The following is a 26,591-nucleotide window of genomic DNA, read 5'->3' as shown; positions in this document are numbered from 1 at the left end:
CTGAAATGTCAACCATCAGCCTCTTGGGGACACATCACAACAGCCGCCATACCATCAAGCCCACAGGGTCACACGCCAGAGCCTTGTGAAGCTGGCTAAGGCTGTAAAGCCGATGTGGGCAGTTTCTCCTCTGTACCTTTTTGAAATTATAAGGGGAAAGAAAACATGCAGCACACAGCTCAGCACGTCTTGCATGTTATTAACCCCCTTTAGCAGATAAGGGATTAGAGTTGTGCTTCTCTGACTAGGAGGTACCTTCAAGTCACCTGCGGTCTTGTAACAACACAGATTCTGATGCAGGAGGCAGGCCTGCAGGCCCTCATTTCTAGCCAGTGTCCAGGTAATAATGATGCTCCTGGTCTCAGAACCTCATTTTGAAGGACAGGGCCTGAGTAGTGATTGGCAATGTCGTCTATACATTAGAAATCCCTGGGGAGAGTCCCCGATACTGAGGCCTGGGTTGGTCCCAAACCAAATGGGTCAGCAGCTCTGGGGACAGAGCCCAGATATCAGCGTTTATTAAAGTTCTCTGGTAATTGTGTTCACTTTTGAATCCCCACCTGAAGACATATCCATTGATTACAGAGAGAGAGAGAAGGAGGAGAAAGGGGAGGGAGAGGAGAGGAGAAAGAGAAAGACATCACCGTGAGAGAAACATTGACTAGGTGCCTTCCACCTGTGCCCTGACCAAGGACTGAATCTGTGACCTTTCAGTATACAGGACAACACTGACCGACTGAGCCACAGTGGCCAGGGCTGAGTTCCCAAGTAATTTTAATGTGCAGTCAACACTGAGAGATGTTGAATGAGAGGTGACCAGACATGTCAACTGATTTGCCCAAGGTCACTTGCTCAGTGGCCAACCACAAGATTTAAATGAAATAAAGAATGTTTGCTTATCTTACAATCTTTGAAAATGATCCCACAAATCCTTACTAGGCAGAACTCAGGTAGAGGCTGTAGAGGTCCCAGGTTAATAGCAGAGATGAAGGAGGAGGAGATGAAATGTGTAGCACCTTCAGTTCCTTTGATGAGTCACCGCAGGATGAACACTAAGAGGCTGAGTAATCACGTTTGGCTTCCTTTCTGCCTCTTGGGAGGTCGAAAAGTCATATTTATGGGAATGGGCAAAATTTCTGACCTGGGGATTTTTTTTCCCCGAACAAAACCAAGGTAAGGAAAGAAGAAGAAGAAAAAATTTTTTCTGTGGGAAATTATGGGACAACACAAGATTTTCTGGATCTCCCAAATGCATTCAATCCGACGATGTAAGTGAAAGGTTGTTTTGTCTTGGAAGAAAAACATGAATTTCAATGACATTTTCATGCTTGTTCAAGATCAGATCCATTTTCTGACTCTCTGCAGAGCCTGTGGAGTATAAACCTACCCTTGGTGAAGACCGTGGCTGTATAATTCGGGACATGCAGCCTCACAGGGGAAGTGAAATTGTGAGGGAGGAATTGGCTGTCTCCCAGGCTAAGCAAATGGCAGCTGCAAAGGGTACTGAGAGGTGCAGACTTGCTCCTGGGAGCCACATCCTTTTAGGTAGTGGAAGCGAGGGGCCCAGGGTCTGGTGGATCCTGGGAACACTATGAGCTCATGTGAAAATTCAGAACACTGGACCTGCGGGGAGAGCTCAGCTCTTTGCCAAATGTTTTCAGAGGCTTAAGTTCAAGCACAGTTCCCCCCCACCCCCACCTCTGCTCTGTTCTTTTGGGATGTTCTTATGGACATTGTACTTAGTTTCTTTCTTTCTTCTCTTCTTTTCTTTTTTTCCCCTCTTCTCTTCCTTCCTTCTTTCCTTTCTTGCTCTTTTCTTTTCCTTTCTTTCTCTCCCCCACCTTTCTCCTTTTTTTCTTTCTGTCCCTCTCCAACTCACTTTAGAACAACAAAGAAATGTGAATCCTGCCTTAAATGGCATGAAGCAGAGTTTTCTGAACAAACATAAAACTTTGAGGGCTCCAGTTTCTGTGGGAAGCGTCTCACCAGCTTAGTTCAGTTGGGCTTTCAGCCACACAAAATTCTTTCCTGGAGCTTCAAAGTGTATCCAGAACCCATTGGTCAGTGTTCATGAGGTCACACATTCCACAGAAGCTTGTGATTGCATCACTGCAAGGGTCCAAAGGAGCATTGCTGTCCAACTACCCCTAACTTTACAAAAGTGTAAAGTGACCTTGAACTGCATTGTTCAAGGTCACACAGTAATGCAGGGGTAGGAGGTGGACTAGAACTGGGTCTCCTGACTCCCAAGTCAGCCATCCCTTCCAGCACCAGGCCACCCCACTTCTCAGGGTTGCCCTTAGGAATCTGCATTTTAATAAAGCTTCTGATGTAGGTGACCCAGGCCCCACATCTTCAGAAATGCTGGTCTGGTGAGCGGAGCTGTCCTTTGAGATAACAGCAACAGGACAGATCTCCCTTTCTCCCTGTGCTCTGTAGTGTGTCTCCGGGAAAGGGAGCCACTGTCTTTCCCAACAAAATCACCAGAGAGGGAGAAGAAGTATGTTGGGTGGCGAAGCCAGTTTCACAGTCCCCAAGGGAGCAGTGTGGCGCGAGTGCTTCTCACATCGAGGAGCCTTCTCAGCTAAGCCCTCTGTCTTAGGAAAAGGAGGCACTGACATTATTTAAGGAAAGGGAGAACTACGGGAAATGACTGCACTTAGATTCAGTGGTACAAGAAGCAACGGCCACACACCGCTTACTCTATGTCACGGCATCACAAATAAAGCAAACCCCGCCCCCCAAATGCAAAAAACTCCCTCCACCCCACAATGACCCATCGCTTTTGAATATATTTTCCATCCATGGGACCATCCAGTATTACTGTAACAATGAAGATCTTGAAGAGGGGACCAAGGTCACCGTGAGGTGTCCATTTAGCAAGTAGATGTTCCCCCCAAGAGCTTAGCATTGTTACAATGTTTTGCTTTGGTGTTTGCTCACACTGCAGTAAATTTACCATGATTTGAAAACCCTTCTTTGTCTTGTGCTGTGGCCTAGAGTTCCAGGAGAGAAGCTACGGTCGTGAGAAAGCCACAGAGGACTGTGAGTTCAGAGGACGGAGCAGGAGAGGAGCGCTGGAGAGCGCTTTCCCCGGAAGGAGGGTGGGAAGAGGCCCACGGCACTGGGAAGACAAAACCATCTGTGGGAGATGCTCGGTAATTAATCATCTCCACGAGACTCCAACAGTCCCTGAGCCTGTCCACAGGGCAGTTTTGCTGACACACAGGGGAAAGACATTTCCAGAAACGCAGCTAGTAAAACAATATTAGGGCCACATAAACAGCTGGGGCCCAATGAAAGCAGTGGGCCCTTATTTTGAAAATTATGCATGGGATCGTGCATGCGGAGAAAAACATTACAAAACCTCCTCTCTATACCTTGGTGTTTGTGAGTCTTGGGGATATACTGAGAATATTTGGTCTCTCATGTTGATGTTGATAGATGCTAAATTACAAATACCAAAGTCCCTTGAGAAAGTTGTTGTTGACAAAACAAGGGTAGGAGCTGGCATTTCTAGGTGGTCTGATAAAGAGAGGGGATGAGTTATTCTGACTCAGTTGTCACGACTCGCAGCATGCTGGTGTGTGCAAACTGGAAAGCATCCTAGAGATTTTTCTCCTTTATTTTTATGCATCTGCTTCATTCTGTTCTTTCCTCCCTGCCATTTTAACTAAAAGAGGAAAGTTGGAAGGACCCACTGAATGTTCTAGTGCCTTTTCTGTGTTGTCTCCAGAAAAATGGCAGCACTTGGGATAGAATTTGTTTTGCTAGCTAAAGTACAATCAGCGTGGATGGAGAGGAGGGTGAGTGGTGGCTCATCAGTTGTAACAAGGGCACCACTCTGATCACCTGGCACCTATCGGGATGGCGATCGTCAGGTAGAAAAAGGTGACTATTGGTGAGAGTGTGGAGGAAAGACAGCCCTTGTGCACAGCTGTTGGGGATGCAAATTGGTTCCACTCCTATGGAAAACAGCATGGAAGTTCTTTAAAAAATAGAGCTACCATATAATTCAACAATCCCACTTCAGGGCATATAGTCAAGGAAAATGAGAACAGGCCATTGAGGATATCTGCACTTCGAGGTTCATTGCAGCATCGTTCACCACAGCGTAGACATGGAAGCAACCTCAGTGTCTGTCAGTGACAGATGAACAGATAAAGATGTGGTATGTGCATATGTCCACACTCACACACCCAAAATGGAATCTTTTCAGCCATGAGAAAAACGGAAATCCTGTCCTTTGGGACAGCATGGAGGGCCCTTGAGGCACTATGCTAAGTGAAGTAAGTCAGACAGAGAGAGGCAAATACTGTATGATCTCATTTATACTTGGAATCTAAAAAAGTTAAACTCACAGAAGCAGAGAGTAGGATGGTGGTGGGGAAATCAAGAAGTTGGTCAAAGAGCACAGAATTTCAGTAAAATAAACAAAGAAAGAAACAAAGAACAAAACCAGTGTGCCACTCTGGTGCCAAGTGTTGAAAGTGGGGGAAGCTGTGCATTGTGGGGGCATAGGGTAGATGGGAACTCCGTACTTTCAGCTTAATTTTGCAATGGACTTAAAACTTCTCTGAAAAGTAAAACTGTTAAGAGAAAAAAGAAATCTACCTTCTTTGAGGCAGTGAATTCAACAAGTTTGATTTTATGTTATTTTTCTTTGTGCTTGTAATCTGGTGGCTTTTCTTTATCCTAGAATATATATATCTCAATGCCCCAAATTCCTGGTCTTAGTGGAATAAAATAGAATTAAAAAAACAAGTTTAATGCAACTAGTGTGACATTACTTTTAAAAATTCATTACTGGATGTATTACTTGAATCAGAGTTGAAATGCAAAGTAATAGCCCTAAGCCAGTGTGATTTTTGCATCCGTTCTTTCATCACTCAGGATTCAGGCATCCCTACTTGGAAAGTGGGGACATTGGATTAGATGGGCTTGAATGTTCCTTCAACTCTCAGCATCCTTGAATGTGGAACAATGTCTTAAAATGTTGCTTCTGACAGTGATGGCAAATCTGCATGTTGGCTGGTTGCTGTCTCAGTTCCCATACAACCCTCTTGGGGAGGATGGTCCAAGTTCATGGTGAGGGATGAGGCCTTGGCCATCACAGTTAGGGATCAGGCCTCTGACTTCTCTGCCTCTCAGTCTACGTACCAGCACAAACGGTCTCGTTTTTGGAGGCAGCCCAAAGCCAGACCTGACTGGTGCTTGTGAACTGATCACAATCCACTTTGCATCACAGTGATTCAAAAGGGCTGAACAATTGCTGGTTGCATTTCAAGACAGTGCAATGATTTGGACACAGGAGACAAAACTATGTAATAAAGATTTTAGCCAAAAGTTAGTAACCTTGAAGGGACTCTATACAATTCCCACAAGCACTTTAAAGAACATGCTGAAAGCCTCTTGTTTTAAATCAACAGAGTCATAGCTTTTACTCCTAATCACCAGTTCAACCAAAAATAATTTACCCACTAATACTATTACTATGTAGTTTATATAGGAAGAACTTATATAAAATGAAGATCTTAAGTCCCATAATCAGCAATCAGTCTTTGAGAAGATACGAGCAATGTAATGAAAAGAGCATTTAGGAGAATAGTTGATTTATGGTCTAGAAACATACAGTAATCACCATTCAGACCTCACTACCCTCTGCCCCAGCCTTTCACCAAGAAAGATCCTTTCTTCACCTCCCTTTGACTGAGCAAAGCTCTCTTAGGCGCCATCATGGAATTCTGGGAAGTGGCTCTTGGCATCAGAAATAGCCCTAAATGTCAGAAAGGAACCCTCCTCCCTTCCTTTTTTCCTTTGACCCCAAGAAGAAAGATTCACTTGCTGTGAACCCCAAGAATGAATTTATCTGCTGAGATGGACTCCCCATGGTCAAACAGGGGTCCAAATTTTATAAACAACAAGAGCCTAGCAGCCAATTGCTGAAAGGGGTTCCTTATATACTCTGTATACAAGGAAGGACCTTGAACTGAACTTTCAGCTTCCCCCACTGTGCCCCTCTTATTTAGGCATGTAAGTCAACCACTGCAGGGACTGAGACCTGCCCCAGCCGATCACAACTATGCAAAGTGTATCCTCATGTCCATGTATACCAACCAACCAGACCTGCAGGATTTGGGCCAATCAGAACTCTGCAAGTTGGAAACCTCATTCCCATGAAATGGATCGTAATGGGACCTGTGGTTGGAGAAAGTCTCTATAAACAGGGATCTCTGCTTTGCCTCCACCAAGTGCACCTTTGTTTTCTGCAGGAAGCTGTCTGCAAACTGTTACCTGAATAAAGTCTCTCCTGTCTTTACTCCAGTGCCTTTGAGGTTCATTTACACTTGCTTCCCTTCCTTCCTCTTTATTTTTTCAAACAGAGGATCTTATGAAGCTACAACAGATCTTCGAAAAGCGTTGTTTGTTTTGTTATAACATTGGCGAGATGTCATAGGAACTTAATTCTTGTTAAACCAGTTTACGGTAAAACTGGTTTCAATGTATGTCGTTTCCCCAAAAGCTATCAACAACATTAAGTGAGGACTCACTGACTGAGGGCAACAAAGAACAGAGGAAATAGCAATAAACCCACTGAAGTGTTGGTTCGCCTCTTGTTTGACCTTTGATGGCAGTAGAAATATCACAGACACAAAGAGAAGTGTTACATTCAGCCCCTGGGAAACAGCAAGCCGGCGCTGGAAGTCTCTTCGAGAAAAACATCAAATAGCTCTTTCCAGTGGTTTCAGCCTTTACAAAGCAGGTAAGATACACGAAAACCATTTGTCTCTTCTAACGCACTCCACAAATGGGGGCCCTTCTTCTTTGCTTAACCTGGAGAGCAGATCCTGCTTCAATCTAGAACTCTGCTACATTTTTGTAAGACAGGCAGGTGGGACAATTTGGTGGCCATAAATCTGGGAGAGAAGTAAGGAACCCGAGTTCTCGTTCTGGCTCCTGGCACTGGGGAAATCTGAACAACTCCGCGCCCATTTCTCTACCTACTGTGAAGGAAGCCAAGGTGGGGGGATGTAAAAATAGCTACCAGACCCTTTCTTACAGCTTGTGAGGCCCCCAGTCAAACCTACTCTCTGAGCACTGATCATTTTCCAGTTCCATTCCTGTTCATGGCTCGTCCCTGTATTCACTTTCAAGGGAGCTCCAAAAAAAAAAAAAAAAAAAAGAAAGGAAGAAAGAAAAAAGAAAGGCTATTTCAGATGCTGTTTGTCTTTGCCTCTGATTCAGCCACCTAATTTGGTTTTTTTCATGTCGTCTGCCAGCATTTCCACCTTCCTGGCCTGCATGTGTTTGAAAAAGGCCGTCCTCGGTGGGGACTGGCGGCCTCTTGGAAGGGAGTCACTGGAGACGTGGTGAGCCCCTCGCTTCTGTGCTCCATCATTCCTCTGGGTTATTTTCATCCACCATTTGGCCGCATGCTCCCCAGGTACTTTCAGAGAACTCAGTTCTCTTATCAGCTTCTCCAGTGTCCACCCTGGGACTTTTCATTGTGATCCTGCTCCATGGTTGCGCCTTCTTGAGATGCTCAGGGTTGACTTTCTTTGACAACCACGAGGAAGCCAGCGTCAGTTCATCCTTCTAGTCCTCAAGATGCAAAGAAAAGCTTGCGTAGGCAGCCTTTGCTCCCCATAAATGCTGAGGCATGGAGCCAACGCAGCCACTTTCCATAAAGAGCAAGAGCTGAGGCAATGGAGTTTAACCTGCAGACTTTGCATTTAAGCCAATCTGCCAATCAATTATTGAGATCTTTGAAATTAGATATTGTTCTTGTTTGTGATGAATAATAATAGTGGACATGCTTCATCTATTGTTATCATGATTATGATCAATATTATTAGTAATTGCTAAGCTTAATGCAGACGATGGCTAAGCTAGGGGCCCTGTGCATGTCAGCTGCTGCCATCATCCCAGCACGATAATGCGTATTACCTCCATCGGGCAGGTTAGAGAGCATGACAACAAGGTTAAGTTATTTGCTCAGGATCACACAGCCAGAACTTTGAACACTGCTTGTGTGGTCCTGAAGCCCTGGCTTTAGCACCTATGCTGTGTAGTAGGTGAAAATAAAAAAGGAGCCATGCCCCTGGTGGGTGGTGTGTGTTCCTTCCATGGGCTGGGAGAGATTGGAGGAGTAAGGTAAGTGATTGACACCACTCGACCTTGTGGGGCCACCTTCTGTCCCCCTCCCCTAGCCTTTGTTTGCTTCATATGGGTGCAGGTTTCTGAGGCCTGTGCTTGCCCTCTGTCTGAGGCAGTGACTGAGTGAATGAATGAAAGAAAGAAATATTATGTGCCATGCAAGTCTATTCAGTAGGTGTACATTACATATTCTCTATGTATTAGCATTAGCCCATCAGGTCCAGGTTTGGGCAGATTTCTGAGTGTTCTGTTTAGGAAAAGGTCAGCTTAAAACACTCCGGTTCTACAGCCCACAGCAGGACGGCGACCAGAAACAGCACCGCTGCTTGTCTGAACCCAGCCCCTGAGTGCCTGCAAACTTGGCCAATGCATCTCCTTCCAAAAGTTGTCTTTTCTTTTTAAGGAAAACGATGTTAAAACATTATTTTAATTTTATTTATATTTTGCACATTTTTAATTTGATTGTTTTTATTATTGTTGCCAGTATTATTAACACAGTACTATAAGATGTGTGTTTTCATTGGGTTGAAGACATACTAATCACCATAGCTTGAAGCAGAATATTCCATGGCACAGTTGACTAAATGGTGCCGAGCAGTTATATGAGGCCCACAGCCCAGGAAGTGCATTTCATGATCCCCCCCGAGATGTTCCAGGGGGCTCTCCCCAGCTGTGACTCCCATTCACTTTGCCCTATCACTCTGGGCCTATAAGTAGAGGATGGATCTTTCCAGGTGCCCACAAGGAGAGAAGATGAGAGCATGTACCTGAGATGGACTTTCTGAAAGTAGCTCCAGTTATGCATAGTGCCTTTTGGTGGGAGGGTCAGCAGGCTCAGGCTGGAGAGTCATTGCCATTGCTGGGATGGGGAAGCCCGCCTTACTGGGACGGAGCTGCTGGCTTTATAGACCGGAAGTTCAGGAATGGACCCAGAATAGGACCAACCTTTGAAGATGTGTTTAGGGCAAGCAACTATTCTATGGCCCTACAAAATAGGATGTCCTAGAGCATCTATTAGAAATGAAAAGTTCTGAGAAAAAAATACAACAAACCCTGTTGCAATGCTCTGATCCAAAATGCTACGATGCTTCTCCAAGTCAAGAGATTTTAACACGTAGCTGGCGGAGGAAGTTGCTCTGTGGTTACCTGGGTGTATTTTTCTGTACATTTTGAGGTAAGTATGGAAAACTAGATCCTCCGACTGACCCTCCAGCTAAAGTCCACTAACACTGATACATAAAACATAGAAAATACATTTTAAAGGAACTGATGAGTTGGCAAGAAAGAAATCCTTTCAGATCAAAAACTAAGTAGGGGGGAAAGGAGCCCAGAAAAGAAAACCAGAATACTGAGGTTGGCTTTTGGCCTAAGGGCACTTCCTGGACCCAAATATCCTGAAGTGTTGGTTTTAATTGATATGCAGGGTGGGGTAGAGGACAGAAGAATAAAGTAAAGCGCTTCCCTGAGGCCACCAGCCTGCATCACAGAAAGCTGGATTCCCAAGGGGGTGAAATCCTTAGTACAAGAGTGAAATAGAAATACTCTGCACCGCAAAGTCTCGCACAAAGACTTTCTAGTGTGTAAGTTCCAAGGCATGTAAATTTCTCCCAAATCTCCACAAACAAACAAAATATAATATAAAAGGAAACAAAGCAGCATGTGCAAGACCCAGCAGAGGTGCCAAATGACAGCAGCAAATATTTCAGATATTATAACTTTCAGACACAAAGTTTAAAACACATATGTTTAAAGATAGAAAAGTTAGGATTTGGCGGTGGGAGTAAGGAGTCAGATACTATTAAACCCAGGATTAAGCATATCTGAGAAAAGACCAAATTAATACTAGAAATGAAAAATATAATTGTTGAAGTTAAAAACTCAGTTGATGGATTTAATAGCCGAGCAAATACAACTAAAGAAATAGTTCATAAGCTGAGAAAGTGGAGCTACATAAAGTATTCTGAATGAAGCAAGGAACAAAGGAAGGTTCATTGCCATGGGGGATGGAGTGAGAAAGTCTAACGAGTCCAATCAATTCTGTAATAAGAGTAGAGAAAGAGAGAGCAATACATTGAAGCAGTCCTGGAAGAGCTAATGACTTGGAATTTTCCAGAATCATGAGAGAGTCATCATGAGATTCACAAAGCCCAACAAGACCTAAGCAAAATTAATAAAAACAAAAATCAATAGGTAGATACTTTATAGTAACATTGCAGAACAGCAAAGAAGACCTTAAAAGGAGCTGGAAAGAAAATACAGATCACTTCCGATGGGAAAACTGAGAGCAGGCTTCTCAATGGCAACAGTGGAAGCCAGGAAACAGTGAAATATAAGCAGCAATGTTACGGGAAATGAAGCGACCAGACACCGAGGGATTCTGGAGTACAAGGTTTATTGTTTAACGTGCACGGGCCCAGAGGAGTCATTTCCAAATTCTGAGCCTCGAACAAAAGATTCTTGGGGAATATATAGATTAGGGGTCTTCCTATCTACGTGGCAAAGCAGGATACAGAAGCAGAATGCGATAATTAGTTCTATCTTCGGGGCAGAAGCAGAGTTCAAAGGCTAAATGTGAAAATTGCTTCTATCTGCGGGGGTGCTAGCCCTAGTCCTAGTGACTATCCGGCTATCTGCTTTATCTGCTCTTCCTAGACGGCCTTATTGTTCTCCTATGGCGCCTGGGGTCTTGGGTGAGCAAAGGTCTCCTGGGACCTCTCCCTTCATTTCCAGTCCTCACTATCCGGCCACCCGCCCTCCCAGGCGGCCCCATCATTCTCTCTAGGGCGCCTGGGGTCTGGGCAAATAAAGGTTAAACAGAGGTTTTTCAAAGTTTCCCATATCAGCAATGTACTCAGAGAAAATAACCCTCAGCCTAAAATTATGTGCTGAGAACAAATGCCTTCCAAGAATGAGAGAAATCAAAGATATTTTCACATAAAACTCCCAGTAAAGTAAATTTTGTAATATGTATTATAGAACAGGAAAGGTGAATCCTGATAGATGGTCTGATGCAAGAAGGACCAAAACCCCCCAAATATGTAAAATGTTATTAATTTATATAAAATGTTTTAGTAAGAAATAAATGATAATCTAAAACTGGGTAAGATTAAAAGTGACAAGATGGAATTACATTTTCCAATAATAATAGCATATAATGTGGAAGAGGAATGATCAGAATTGAGTTCTAAGGTCTTTTTGTTCAGGGTAAAGATATTGATTGATTAACTAAACACAGGCTTTGTTAATGTAGGGTGCATGATAAAATTTTAAGAGTAATCATTACATTAATAAAAATATTTAGAATCTAAACACTGAAAGATAAAAGTGGAATGAGAAAAAAATCCTCAATTCTTTAGAAAGAAGACTGAAAAGATGAGACAAATATAAATCACAAAATGAGATGAAGGAAATAAACGCAACTATATCAGTATTTCTAGTACATTTACATACACCAAATGCTCCAGTTAAAAACAAAGATTGTTAGTCCAGATTTACATGTAAATCCAGCTATGTGACATTCATAAGAGGCACATCTGAGATACCAAGTTTCAAAAAGTTTGAAATTGAAGACATAAAAAAAGATATGTCTCTCAAATATTAACCTAAAAATCTGTTAATATCACGAAGAAATACACTCGAAGGCTAATAACTACTACTGGAGAAAAGGGATCACTCTATAATGACGAAGGGGTCAATTTTCAAGGGAGGAACAATTGTGGTTATAAAGACAGACTCAAACCATATAAAATAAAAATAGAGCTATAAGAAGAAACAGATGAATCCTCCTGCAGAGTGAAATACTTCTCTCAGTAATTGATCGAATAGCCACTCTCCCCAGAAAACCACCGGTGGAAAAATACCTGTGATTGGAAGACTGTTCTGAAAACTTATCTGATCCTGTCTCCCAGGAAGCAGAGGGTGGGGGCCAGACTCTGAGGGAGGGCGAAGCTGAGGGCAAGGTGTGATGTGAGGGCGGAGAAAGAACTGGAAAGGTGGACCCGCTTTGTTAACAACTGGGTGTCTCTGAATTTTAGAAAGCAGCAATCTCACTTCTGGGACTGTATCTGAAGGTACCCCAAACACTAATTCGAAAGAACATAAGCACCCCTATGTTCACTGCAGTGTTATTTATAATCACCAAGATATGGAAGCAGCCCCAGTGTCCATCAGTAGATGAGTGGATGAAACAGCTATGGGACATTTACACAATGGAATACTACTCTGCTGTAAAAAAGAAGAAAAATTTTACCCTTTGCCATCGCATGGATGGACCTGGAGAACATTATGCTAAGTGAAATAAGCCAATCAGAGAAAGACAAACACCATATGATTTCACTCTTATGTGGAGTATAATGAACGAAGCGAACTAACAAGGAAAATAGAGACAGACTCATAGATGGAAAGCAGATGACAGCTAAGGGGGTGTGGGGAGGTGGGAGGTGGAGGGATGGAGCAAAAAGGAAAAAGGACCCATGGACACACACAACAGTGACCACACTGTTGCAGGGGAGAGGAGCGTAAGGGCCCTAAATGGTAATGGAAAAAATACAACTGAAAAAATTAAAACAATAGAAAGTAGTGATGAATCACTGACATGTATATGAAATTATCATGCTTCAACTGCCGTTTGATAAATCACTAACAATCTTCAGTTGTTCACTTATTACTGGTCACAACGAGCTTATCTTAATGAAAAAACTAAACAGTCACATATATATATACAGGTCACTTCCTTGCCACGCACTGATCAAAGATATCCAAAGTCAGCTCCTTCAGAAAGTATTTCTGAAGATTCATTTGACCTCTCACCCTCCAAAGTCACGGAACAGACAAATTTAAAAAGAATGAAACTATTGTAGAGACATTTTTAGTTTGTTTATTTGATAATGAAGTTCCTTTCCCTTGTGCCCTCACCACGAAAATCCTAAAGAAATACTTCTGGTCCCTTGAAGACTCTTGTATAAAGGAGATTTGATTTTCCTGAGTAACAGGAAACATGCTTGTGAGGGCAGGTCTCACACCAAACACAGCCCCTGGGTTTTGGTGACCAGTCGGGGCGGTTTACTGCCTGTGTGGTTTCTTCCCAACCTGGCCCAGCTGCTTCGTGTTTACCCCTTTCGTCCAGTGCTCAAGTTGCTGCAAAGAGCAGGCGGAGGAAATGCTCAGCTTTTTCAAGTGCAGAGCTGAGTGTTCTCGACTGAAATGAATGAAGGCTGCTCTGGGGAGCTTTCTGAGGACAAAATCCCTTAGGATAAAACTTACGAAGTCGTTGTTTTCCTGCACCATGGCACATAAATCACTTATGAATTTATATTGTCATTTTTCTTCCAGCTGAATCAGAGTTCGACGATTTTGCAAAGTCCATGCCAAATGGCACACGCTTTCCCGAGATTTTCATGCCGATCAATAAGTTCATTGTTGCTGTCAGCCTGTGCAATTTCCCCGAGTAACATGCGAAAAGTGCTCTCCTTCATGAACCATCAGAAATAAACAGACATTGTAAAAAAAGACAAGGGCTGCTTCCAGCATCTGAATTCCTGGTGATTTTCGATGATGATGTATGAAAGAGAGGAGAAGAATCTGATTTGCTTTGACTAGGCAGACCCAGAAAAGAGAAGAGCAGAAAAATTGCTTTGCCTGAGCAAATGTGACATCGAACCACCCAAGCACAGGCCTCACGATATACAATATCAAAGCCTCATTTAAAATACGTACTCCCTGAATCTGAAAGACATTGAAATGCTGGTAATAAAATAGTCTTTGCTCATTCTGTTTTTATATTGCCATTTTTCTTCTACTCATTGGCAAGAATTTCTATAGCCTCCTCTGAGATACTGTCTTAAGATTTGGGGGTGGGACTCCGTTGTTCTGGTTGAATTCTGATAGAACGCAAAGTTGAAGTAGGTGAAATCGATGCCAAAATCAACTTGACTTGGAAAGCGATGCTGGTTTTCTAGGGCAATCTAGATACTCCCTTTGTAACAAGAACTTAGATTTCTCCTAGAGTTCTAAAAAAATCTACATGCAATCCTTACCAGAAATTGGTTTCATTTATATTATAGCTAGTATTGTCTGTCATCCCCAAAGTGCTGTGAGCATTTCAATTATGTTGGAGTCAACAATATTTGACTCTTATTAGTGCACAATCAATGTTTGTTGAGTGAATAACAGATTTTTTCTTCTTATTCAAGTAAATTGGAGAGAGTAATGAAATAGATTTTTGTTTATTTAATAATCTTGCCTTGGTCCTATGTATTCATAGTTGACAACATTGTTCCTCACTAATATGTCCATTTTCACTCTGTGCGAGACACAGAAGGGCACATGTCCTTGTCTTCTCCATAGTAGCCTCAGTCATGTGACCTGCTTTGGCCAATGAGATGCGAACAGTGTGCTGTGCCGTGCCCCTTACAGGTGAGGACTTCAATAACCAGTTCGCCTGCATCCTCTATGTCCCCTGCCACTATGGTAGAAAAAGCCCCGGATCATAGCTGCTCTGTCACGGAAGGTATCAGACTGAGGGTGATGATCGTGGGCGGCCGACCCACAGCCAACCCAAAACAGACACGTGGTACAAACAAGATATAAACTTGTGTGGCCGTAAGCCATTTGGACTTCGTTTTTTAGGCACTGCAGTGCCTAGCTTGGCCTGTCCAGATCAATACAGTATTAGAAAAGCTTCCAAAGATATTACACAAACCCAAGTCCCCCAAAATTATCTGTTAGCCAGGAATTCAGTGATATTGTTCTGGTTGCTGTCTCATTCATTTATTGTCAACTGGACTTTTCATTTTGTAATAGCTTGGCCAGTATCTTAGTAAGAAAATACCCGTGAAGTCAGAGCCTTTGATGATAATAACCATAAATGAGCTTAAGTGATTATTAAGTAAAAATTATTGTGTGTTGCAGCTATTTTTCTACCTTTAACATTTATGAAGGGAAGTCAATTTTCACTCAAACAGGTTTCTTCTCATCTGGTTTTCGCCACAATGTTTATGCCTGAGGTTTACTGCTAGCAGTAAAGAGTGTCCAAGTGTGTTATGGGAATAGCCAAATTCCCAGAGCTGTAAAATGTATTCCATGGGCCCCAGAGCCAGTTAAAAGCTGATTGATTATACAGCAAATCCATCAAAACCAGTATTTATAAAATATCTCATTCTTTCAGCTCTATCTCTGAAAAGCGTGAACACCACATTTGGGACTTGCGGTGTGAATGTCTCAGACAGCTATGAGAAAAAATTACTGCAGATTTCCCATGACAAGGAAAATATTCTTTAAGCTGTTCAATAATTTCACAAAAGGTCTGTGTCAAGCGATACCTTTCACGAACACATATTTTAAAAGGTATGGTTTGAGTAGCAGAGTATGGCTTGTCTATTCAGGCTTTCACAACCAACTTACCAAAACGCCTACTACAGAGCTGAAGGAAGGACAAGCGCTGTAAATGAGCGTGCAAATGGACTTTCTTCCCCCTCATCCGGCCCGTTCAGAACTGACAACAACATTTCTGTTTAATTTGTTCAAGTTATGGGTGAAAAGTTCTGGCATAAGATGGGAAAATGAGCTGTTTGATATGCCAATATCAAAGGTGCTACAGATGGTGAAGGATTTCAGTTTGCACCCTTGGTCAATGACAATTCATTGGTTACTATACCTTCCACATATGCTCTGCTGGTGTCGTCTACCTCAGATTTCAAAATCAAATTCCTCTTTCCTGCATGTGAACGTTCCACGAGGCTCTACACCAGATACGATTTCTTTGAGGAGACCCAGTGTGTCTAATGCTTTGATAAGCGATATTTTGTGCAAAGGGTGACTCTTGTCTTTTCGATAATGCCAACACTAACAGCATGCTATCATGTATATTGTACACGGTACTTAGTTTTCTTCAGTGCTATGCGACAGAAAAGAACATAAATTCATTTGTTGATCGAAAGTTACCTATAATGTGTCAATTTGGGTTTAGTGGAAGTCTAGGAATTCTGAAAGAAATGTTCAAGTCTGAAGGGGACAATAAGCATAAAATAGACGTAAAATCTCTATAGCCATATTTGGGGTCTTTATAACACTCCATTTTTATGACAGTCAGAGGTCAGCAAAGCTCTTTGCTTCAACATTTCTGAGAAAAAGGAAAAGTGTGACACAGAGCTGCAAATGGTTTTGTTGGTAAAATTACCCCCTCTAAATGATTTCAGATCCCTTATATGTAACAGAAGGTATGTGAAAGCTTTCCCCTTTTACAATATGAGGCATGACTTTATTTTTATTGTCAGAATCCACATGACTCTCTTGATGTGTCTTAAGGCAGTGGTGTGGAATGAGCTTCAGCTTCGCCCATGGATTTTGCAGCCAGTGGGACTACCCCTCCTCCGTCTCTCTGTAGTATACAACCCGATGCAATTAAACACAGCCTTGCCTGAGCTCAAGGAAAGGTCTACGCTCCTCCTACTTTCTCTAATCTTCCATATGCCTGAAATAATAGCCTCCCAAGGATGCAACAATAGTCTACTGTCCACTGGGTGTGAGCTGAAAATTCCACCTAAGGAGCAGGCATTCCACCCTGGTTCCCAATAGTGCATACCACTGAATTAGATGTGTGCATCCTTCAAGCCCACGGAATAAGCAGAATGTCCTGGAGAGAAGCCATCATTTTATATGTGTGTCTCATGATTGCTGCCACTCAGGCCTCATCAACCACAAGCCTCCTAAATGGAAAGAAACTTGGGTCGGGCAACTCTCTCTGCTCCCACATGCTGCTAATGTTGCCGGGAGAAAGGTGGAAACCAGAAACCGAGACGGAATGAGATGGGTGGATTGATTTTAATGTTTTGTGTTTTCTCCCTGCGTGGAGAGCTCACTGTATTTTGCTGCTGTTATAACCCAGGGTTCATTGAAAATGAAACTGGGGTGGCTCAGTGGGGTTTTGCAGCAAACAGATAAAGCAGGTTCAGGCAAGACTGGGCAGTTCACAGTCTGAAGTGGATTGAGCGGTAGCTGCTTGTTTGCTGGGGCGAATGGAACTTAATTTATTCTGCTGCAGCAGAGGCAGAAAGCCAGTCTGGCCCTGACCCATTTATCTTTAGAAAACTAATTAAAGTGGAGATTCTGGTCCACTGTTGTGACTGAGCTTTTACTTTTTTTCTGTTCAGGCTGAGCATAGACAGATGTGCATGCATGTGTCTGTGTCAAGGTGGGAAATATCAGTTTCACCCAAAAATAGTGGCTGAGGCTCTAGATAATAAAGCAGTGTCTTAAACACATCCCAGCATCCTTTTGAAATGCAAAAGCGTGGACCAGCTGGATGCAGAACCCTGTGAGGTGACAATAAAATGCCATGGCAATTTGAAATGAACAACAGTTTCCTGAATCCTTACACCCAAGACTTCCTAAATCACACCAAAATGGCCCCAAAGAGGCATGGAAGAACACTTTTATGACTTTACCCTGAAACTTGTATTCATCATCAGGTAGGAAATGATGCCAGAATGGGAGCTGCTTTGCCCATTTTTTGCTTCAAAACAATAAAATGTGTATCTTGCTATTTTGCAAGTACTTAAGTCTCTATGCAATAATATTAATAACATTTTCACTGCTGCCATACCAATACATTTAAGGAGTTGTATTTTTGGAAGAATCATATCCAATCATGGACACCTGTTTTGGGACAGGGGTACCAAGGCTAAAGAATATTACAGGGGCCAGTCGGGAAGTCCAGCAGATGGGGTGGGGTGGGGGGCATTATCATGATTTACATTCATTCTCATATGTTCAAGGAAGTCCATCCTCCTGGGAGAAAGCCACAGGATCATAACCATCAGACAAGGAGATCTAACTGGCCCAGCTGCTGGAAAATCTGGGCTTATCAAGAGAACGAGTTGGGAACGGCAGGCACGTGCTCTCCGAACAGGCGCCTCTCATTACACCAACTGGGTCAAACTAATAGACCTATGGCTGGTCCCACCCACGCTGTTGTCTCCTCCCATTTCCCATTTAGCACTGGGTGACCTTAAGTTTCCTGTTTCCCCTATTCCTTCCTCAAGGTCTTTCCTTCTAGAGTATTCCTGTTCTAGATTCACCTCGTTGCCTGTTCACTTCCTCCGTACTGAGCCTCCCTGGGCTCAGACGCCTGACGTGATGAATGGGGACACCACTCAGAAGACAATTTCCTTTTCAGTGAATTTTAAAGGGGCGATTTTAGACATGCGTTACCAGGGCCTGCAAGTAAGGCCAGGCTGACCTGAGACACCATGATGTCACAAGTGTGCCGCACAGAGAAATCTGTGCCTGTCAGGTGAGACTCACTTTTTCTCTTGGGTCCATGATGCGACAAAGGGTTCATGTCTTTATTATAGTCTTACCATCATGGAAGGTATTATGAAAAATCAGATTAGGTGACTTTGCTCTTTAATTATTATGGTTAATATGTAAAGTCAGGTAATATGCAAAGTCGGCATTCTTACCTTTAGCCCCAGTCCCAAAGTCTTTGAGGTAAAAAATATCCAATGTCTCCTTCCTAAATGTTGTCAGTAAATTCAGGTAGGGATAGAAAAGAATAAACAACTTACAGCAAAGCTATTTCTCAGTCCCCTAAACTCTCTATGTCCCATTAATGGGAAAATTAGCTCCCTATGCACAAGAGCTGAGGTTGGTTTGTTTTTATTATTAATGAGGCAATTAACTCACCCAGCACAAAAAGAAGAAGCCATATACAGACTAAGGCAAAAAGTAGGTTTATAGTTGTTCATATAAAAATAACACAGCAATTAATAAGTGATAATATAAGAATAAACTCTGGGTTTCCTGTACTCGCAACTATAAACCTACTTTTGCTCACTTTATATCCTATCAGGGCAGAGCTAATTTTTCAGGCAGACTACACAAAGTCTGAACATTCAGGTAAAATTTAAATCAGCCACCAAATGCTAGTCTCACACAAAGCTCAGATTGAAAACCTTGCGTGGGGAAAGAATACCAAATGGTTTGTTAACCATAAATCACAAGGGAGGCGTTTACTAAACCCACTGGGCATGCGCAGAGTTCAGCTGGCGCACTAGGCAGTTTGGAAAGAGGAGGTGGAGGTGGAAAGGCTCATAAACTGCCTGGAATGACTGTTACAAAGACGAATGGGGATGAGAGAAGGAAAAAGAAGACCAAAGCTTACACTATGTTGCATTGTCTTCCACACACTCTTCTGGGAAGCAAGAGGAAAACAAATTCAAAGGAAAAAGAAAGAGAGATTATTCTACACATAATAGCACAGCACAGGAAAAACGTTTAGCTTGGCAGGCTGGCATTCCACCCCCCACCCGCACCCCAAACTCCCTCTGATTGAACAGTAGAATATTTGAGAAATCTGCATATACAGTGCAATATTGATACTTACTGGAGATTCATTGGTTTAATTCATCACCAACTTGGTGAATTAATTTCAAGTCTGTTTATTTTTGTTTTTAGTCTACTTTTATACAATATATTCCTCTAAGATACAGAATTTAAAGTACATTTTTGCTCTAACGGATCAGCTGGAATAAGGAAGGCACCCCCTTCCCCTGTGGGTCCAGGGACCATCTACCATGCTGTGCTCACATGTCCTGAGCTGCACAGCTAAGTGCCCTTTACAAAGGATAATCCGAAATACTTCTGTATGCTTGGATCTTAAAAATTGAGATGTTTTGTGTTGATTTATTTTTATACTCTGTGCTTCCAGTGATCTTCAAAAAGTCATGGTTTTACATCAAGTTCTTCAAGCGAATTCACCAAGTATAAAGTTATGACAAAAGGAAGGGAACTGATCTCTTCCTTCATGCAAATGAATAACCCCCTCTGGTCTATTCACCTGAAAATCCTAACACCCCTCAGGGACAGAAGCAGCACCAGGTGGAGCACTGGCAACAGGAGGCAGGTGATGGTGGGACAGGGCTGTTAACCAAATTAGCTGATGACATTAATGTCCCCAAGAAATCATGGATGCTGGCAGGAAGGACTGTGATGTTCTCTGATGAGTCGGCTTTCCATCAGCAGGTGAATTTAACAAGTACATTCATTCATTATTGGATAATAACATTTGGGTAGTTATGTCTGCGAGCTACTGATGATCCAAACTACTTTTTATGTCCATATAACTGCAGAGTAATGGAACTCTTACCTCCACTAAACAGAAACAAGTGGAAATGTTTCTTAGGCACATACAGGGATTTACGCGTTTCCTTATCAATATAATAGAGGTTAAACCTAATAGAGGAATCGGTGTATTTTTAAAAGCGAGTTTGTTTGGTTTTCCATTGTTTTACATAAGTTTCAGCAGCAGTTTAATCCACTTGGAGTTGGGAGCTTTATTTCTAAAACCCCATAATTATCAGTTTACTTAAAAACTAGTTTCACAAAATGGTATAAGAACAGTTACCAACAGATGCCAAATTAGTACCCCAGGTACTAATTTTAAATGGTACAGTGAAGAAGAAATTCTCTGAGAACTTCATAGCTATTTTCACTTTGGTGAAAGGGGTGCATTGCCTGAAATGTTCTTTTGCTGCTGACCTCTGAAACATTTTCTCCTCTGAAGCACTCAGAGACATCAGAAGTCTTTCCCAGCTATTCTCCTTTTCTGGGGCACATGCTCCTCATAAATATTTAAAAAATCATGGTTTCAGGGGAAAACTCAAACAGGAGTGGGTAGCACGAGACTTGTGCATGAACAAGGCTGCGCTGTCAGAGCACACGCATCGGAAGAGCTGGCCGATGCGTGTCCCTTGAAGAAGACTGTCAGACTGTCCCACAGCCCTGGCTGGCCAAGGTTCCCTCTTCACCTTCTCACTATTCAGAGCCATGTTGAACCCGCAAAGTGAAGAAACTTTGCGGGAGCCCAGGGCTGCAAACCGAAATTCTGATATTAGCTTTGGTCTCGCTTGTGTTTCTCAAGAATAACCTTGTAGAACTCCTTTCGATCGGAAAGACACCCCCCCCCGCCCCCGCCCTTGCTCGTAGGGGCTGGGAAAGTAAATCCTGGCAGGTTTATTACTGGAGGTGCATTACCAATTGATAATTCTTACCATTTAGAAAGGAATCGGGATTTAATTCAATAGAAAATTAATAAAATAGGCCATTCTTCCTTACAGGGCCCAAAGTTGTGCCTATAAAGAAGAAAGCACTATAGCTGTCACAGAACATTTCAGAATGAAACTGGCTTATCGATTTAAGTTCCTATGCATTAAATCCAGTCCTTATGCACTAGTCTGGTTCTTGTTCATGATTCACCATGACTAACTTTTTTCAGAAAAATGTCGACTGAAATATATTTTGGGGGGGCGCATTAAGTAGAAGTACCTACATCAGTTCACTGCTTACCAGCATGCTTTAAGACCTTTATATTTGGGGTATTTTTGAAGATCATCGATAAAGTTCCTTTATAAAAGGTTCAAATTTAAATTTTCCTATCTATCAGATTTGAAACATCATGCGAAATCCTCACAATGTTGACGCTTTATTTAGGTTGTGCTAAAGTGCATAAATACTGTTGTCTTGAGACAAATATTTTGCTTGCTCTACTTCCCCTGTTTGAGTGTATGTGTTTGTGTGTATTCATTTCTCCTGGACAAAAAACTGTGCTTTCATTTCAAAGGGAAAAAAAATTCATTGGTAGTTATAGAGATTGTTAAGTTGTTCAAATTCAGTGTAATTTTTAACTAAGTGTGTCCTGTACCCAAATTATTTTTAAATTTTATTTGATTGTAGTAAGGACACTGAACATGAGATTTACCCTCCTAATAGATTTTTAGGTTTGTGATACGGCATTGTCACCAACAGGCACAACTTATGATCTTCATTGTGTCCCAGTTCCCACATGAGGGTTTACGAAAAACCCCAAATGCCCGAATTGTTATAATAACTAAGCTAGAGCCAACTAAAATGGAAATGAAAAGACAGAAAGATCAAACTCATACTCACCATTTTTGCTTCTGGTTAAAAGGCTTTAGACATACAAAGGAATTTGTAAATTAAAACCCCAAACAATGTAGTCTTATGAAACCATCATTTCTTTGAAACAACTGGCTAGTTGTTTGGAGAAACCTACTTGGTCATTTAGTAGAAGAAGAAGGTAACTAATTTTAAACTTTTCCTGAAACTGTGAATAGAGAATAGCTATAACCAAGGTAAAGTAGAAGGTTGAAGCAATTACCCAGAGAATTCCTTTTTCAAAATCTACGTGAAAGAGGGAGGTTTATTTGCTAACAAACTGTAATACATTTATGACATAATTTAGTAGTTAGTAATTCCACTTACCCCTTCACATTGGCACTTTGTGGATAGGCCTTCACATGGTGAGTACATTTGATTTTTATAGAGTGAATTGCTGCTACATACTTACTTTGAGGCCAAACTCACCCACTTTTATCTTGTGAGTTCTACACTGCAGAAGAATATTAACTAAAATGATGAAGTAAGTTGTTCCCGTGACTAATAAAAGTATTTCCGTAATTGGGAACTGAGACCTGAGTTTATACGACATAATCAGATGTGGTCCAAGTACTTTATGACCGTAAGGTTCTCATCTGCTAATTTTACATCAAGAAAATTGGCAAAGCCACATTAACAGCACTTACTATTACAGGTATATAAATTGCTTAGTGTACTATAAATATTATAAATTGTACTGAAGATAATCAAATGGTATTTCTCCACAATTGAGATTTTCATTTTTATAGTAAAATTTGATTTTTAAAACACATTAAAAATTGTGTTTACTACGTTTATAACTGTATTCTCCACAGAAACTGCTTTGATGCTACATATCATTTGACGCCCTGACACACACTTAAATGGATCAGAGTTACTATTTCTAGGGATTCCAACTTTTAAAAGACACTTGCACAAAACAAAAATGGCAGGGGTCTCTTGGCAAGGTCTTTCAAACAGAAAACTTTACATATAAGGAGAATTCGTAATAAAGTTACACTATCATAATTGAATAAATAACTAAAGCAGATGAATAAGAAATGTGCTATTGCATAATTATATCACTGGAAGATTTAGTCTTCAAATTAATATTTCAGAAGAAATATGAAATTGAAAATTTGGCCTTTGCATCAGTGGATTAATGGTGATTAAGACTTCTTAAATAATCTAATTCTTGACCTAAAAGGAAATTCTCATTACTTTTCACCATTCTAATTAAGACCAGAAGCAGATATAAAAATGAGATGACTTTTACAACCAACTTTTCTCCATCACATCTTGAAGAATGACCTTAGTAACAGGAAGTGGCCATGAACCCAAGAGAACTCACCAGCCGGTCCAAGCTCGTGCCTGCTGCAGTTGTTGGTCTTTCCTCAGGATTGTAAGGCCTGAACCGTGTATTAAAATTTTCAGGAGCTGAGCGGGCAGATCTGAGGGCTGGGGCAGGTTTGGGCTGGCCACATCCCTGAAAGACCTGGAAGACATGGTAAGAAGTCAAGACAGTTGCACAATGAGTTTCTTCCTCAGGTCGAGGTGCCGAGGCACGTGATGCAATGGTTTTCATGCTTCTCTTGAAAGTTTTACTTCAGTGAACTCTGATTTTAACATGTAAACAAATCTAACCACTAATGTGACAGAAAGAATTCCTGAGACACATACGGAGTGACAGACAATATGCCCACACTTATTTTCAACATACACAATCGATCCTTGTTATTCACGGATTCCGTATTTGTGAATTTGCTCACTCACTAAAATTCATTTGTAAGCCCCAGATAGATTCTTGTGCATTAGTGCAGACACGAGCGGAGTGACCGAATTTAGAGTTGCCCTACATGCAAAGTCCTCAGCTGAGTCTGAACATGGTGATGCTCTGCCTCTGACTTGGTTACCATCCGCTGCTGCTTCTTCATCACAGAGCTTGTGTTCAAAGTCACCCTTATTTTCCTTAATAATGGCCTCATGGCACAACCATAGTGATTCGGATATGGCAATTCAGATATGCTGAAGAGAAGCCAAAAAGTACTTCCTTTAAGTGAAAAGGCCTGATTATGTAAGAAAAAGCATAGTATCCATCGGATTAGGTACCTATCTGAGGTTTTGGCATCCATTGGGGGTGTTGGAACATATGCCCCATGGATAAGGGAGGACCACTGTACTGAAAATGCTTATTTCAAAAGCAATTGTAATAGTTACTTCATACAGTGCTTTCAGGATTAGAGAAACTGTGTCCCAGACCTTTTTATATATTTGAATTTGGTATTCAATAAACATCCTAGAAGCAGCAAGAGATAAGTGGACAGTCACCTACAAAGGAGTTCCCATCAGACTGTCAGCTGATTTCTCAAAAGAGACCTTACAGGCAAGAAGGGGCTGGAAAGAAGTATTCCAAGTCATGAAATCCAAAGACCTACATCCAAGATTGCTCTATGCAGCAAAGCTTTCATTTAGAATAGAAGGACAGATAAAGTGCTTCTCAGATAAGGTCATGTTCAAGGAGTTCGTCACCACCAAGCCCTTATTATATGAAATGTTAAAGGGACTTATCTAAGAAAAAGAAGATTAAAAATATGAACAGTGAAAGGACAGCAAACTCACAGTTATTAACCATACCTAAAACAAAAGCAAACTAAGAGGACAGTTAGATCAGCAACAGAACCATAGAAATGGAGATCACATGGAGGGTTAGCAACAGGGGAGAGGGAGGAAGAGAAGTAGGGAGAAGGTACAGAGAATAAGTAGCATAGATGGTAGGTAGAAAATAGACAGGGGGGAGGGCAAGAATAGTATGGGAAATGTAGAAGCTAAAGAACTTGTGACGCATGGACATAAATGAAAGGGGGAATGGTGGGGGAGGGTGTACAGGGTGGAGCGGAATGAAGGGGGGGGAATAGGACAACAGTAATGGCATAATCAATAAAATATATTAAAAAAACATCCATTTGGAATTCTTGTTATGGTGACAAATGTCTTTCATGAATAGCCTATAAGGCCAAATAACTTGGGTGACACCCCCATGAATAGTGAAAAGGGCTTCTGGAAGAATTCCTTGAAAACACTCTCTTGAGCAATGATGTGGAGACAGGATGAGCAAGTGTCGGTGAAATCCATAGGATGATTTTGCGGCTGACAGCTGTTCATATCACAATTAGGCTTGCTGTGGGAAATCAAACATTTAATTAGAATGATCTTAGGCATGACTCTGTCATCGTTTTCCGGTGATCTCACTCATGGTGCTGTGGGGAGACGTGCTTGGCTGTTTTTAGAAGCTTCATACTCTCTGCTGGCTATTGAGAGAGAATGCCTTTACCAGAATTACAGGAAATATAGTAACATTTTCAGGAAATGTTGATGATGTTTAATTTTATATTTCCCCCATCTCTATATAGGAGATGATTCTATTCCTAGATTTCTTTTTTCAGTACACTCTTCGGGACTATTTATGTTGGCTAATTCCTAAGTTACATGTGTCTGTTTAGAATGCATCTCTTCTGGTTTTGTAATTTGACTCCGTGTTGTTTAACTTTAAAATAAGCATTTTATCACCAGGAACATTATGGGATCCCACCAAAGTGCACGGAGAACTCTCTCCAGTGCCATTCCCAATGACAAATGCCATCTTCTGTCACAATTCATTTAGTTTCACCACCACAGGTAATTTCTCTTGTGTTGTATTCAAAGTTCTCCTTCAACTTGGCATTTTGCAGAGCAGGAACACTTTGTCTTGGCATTCTTGGAGGCTGAGCTTAACACGCTATTGATTCTTTTTCTCTCACACCATTTCTGAGGTTGACGGTGTAAACCAGTGTGGTAAAGACATGGGCCCTGTTCTCACTTGTGCCCCCATCACTTTCCAGTGCCAAGGTCACTGCTGACGGCGGACATTAACATTTCCAAAACTCTAGTGTCCTGTGGCGTGAGCTAGTGTGAATTGCTTCAAATAGGATGGCTGACTTTAAAAAGTAGAAAGCCTCAGGCAAAACAATAGGATGGCCTGGCCAGGATTTCTTGAAGCTAGGAACTGAAAGAGTTAACAGACCTTGTGAATTCGCCCTTTGGGAAAATTCTGCTTCACTGGTTTAAGTGAAATCAAAGGAACAAGAAATGCCCTGAAAGAATATTAGTGTTCTAGGGGATATTTCATCAAAATAGAAAACCTTACTGCTTGTTTGATTTTTCCTTTTTTGGGGGGGGGATTAATTTTAACAACAAAATACAGATGATTTCATATAACCTAGTAGCTTTTTGCCATTTATATCAGGTTTGCATTTTGAAGATGACTTCAGTGTAGAAGTCACTGAGTCTAGGATCCAAACTGAAGAAAACACTGACTCATTATCACACAAACAACAATTAAATCCACAGTTGGGTGGGGACTTCCACAAAAATTGGTCACCCCACATCCAATAGGAATTCTGAAGGTCCTTCAACACAGATTCTGTTATACCCTTAGAAAAAGGAAATTGTCAGAAGAGAAGACT

General features: G+C 41.7%; 1 protein-coding gene across 2 annotated transcripts in view; it reads right to left on the bottom strand.

Moving 5' to 3' along the window:
* GPC6 (glypican 6) overlaps positions 1–26,591 on the bottom strand; it is a 1,002,313-nt gene that overhangs the window by 67,411 nt on the left and 908,311 nt on the right. For both annotated transcript variants that reach the window (XM_037132471.2, XM_037132472.2), the window contains exon 6: positions 23,441–23,584. In XM_037132471.2, the coding sequence (XP_036988366.1) occupies positions 23,441–23,584 (144 nt within the window). The remainder of the gene's footprint in view (positions 1–23,440; positions 23,585–26,591) is intronic.

The sequence above is a fragment of the Artibeus jamaicensis genome, unplaced genomic scaffold, assembly GCF_021234435.1.
Source record: "Artibeus jamaicensis isolate MK-2021 breed Jamaican fruit bat unplaced genomic scaffold, CSHL_Jam_final contig_415, whole genome shotgun sequence".
Taxonomy (NCBI): domain Eukaryota; kingdom Metazoa; phylum Chordata; class Mammalia; order Chiroptera; family Phyllostomidae; genus Artibeus; species Artibeus jamaicensis.
The sequence above is the reverse complement of the archived record's forward strand: the minus strand, read 5'-3'. Positions and strand labels throughout refer to the sequence as shown.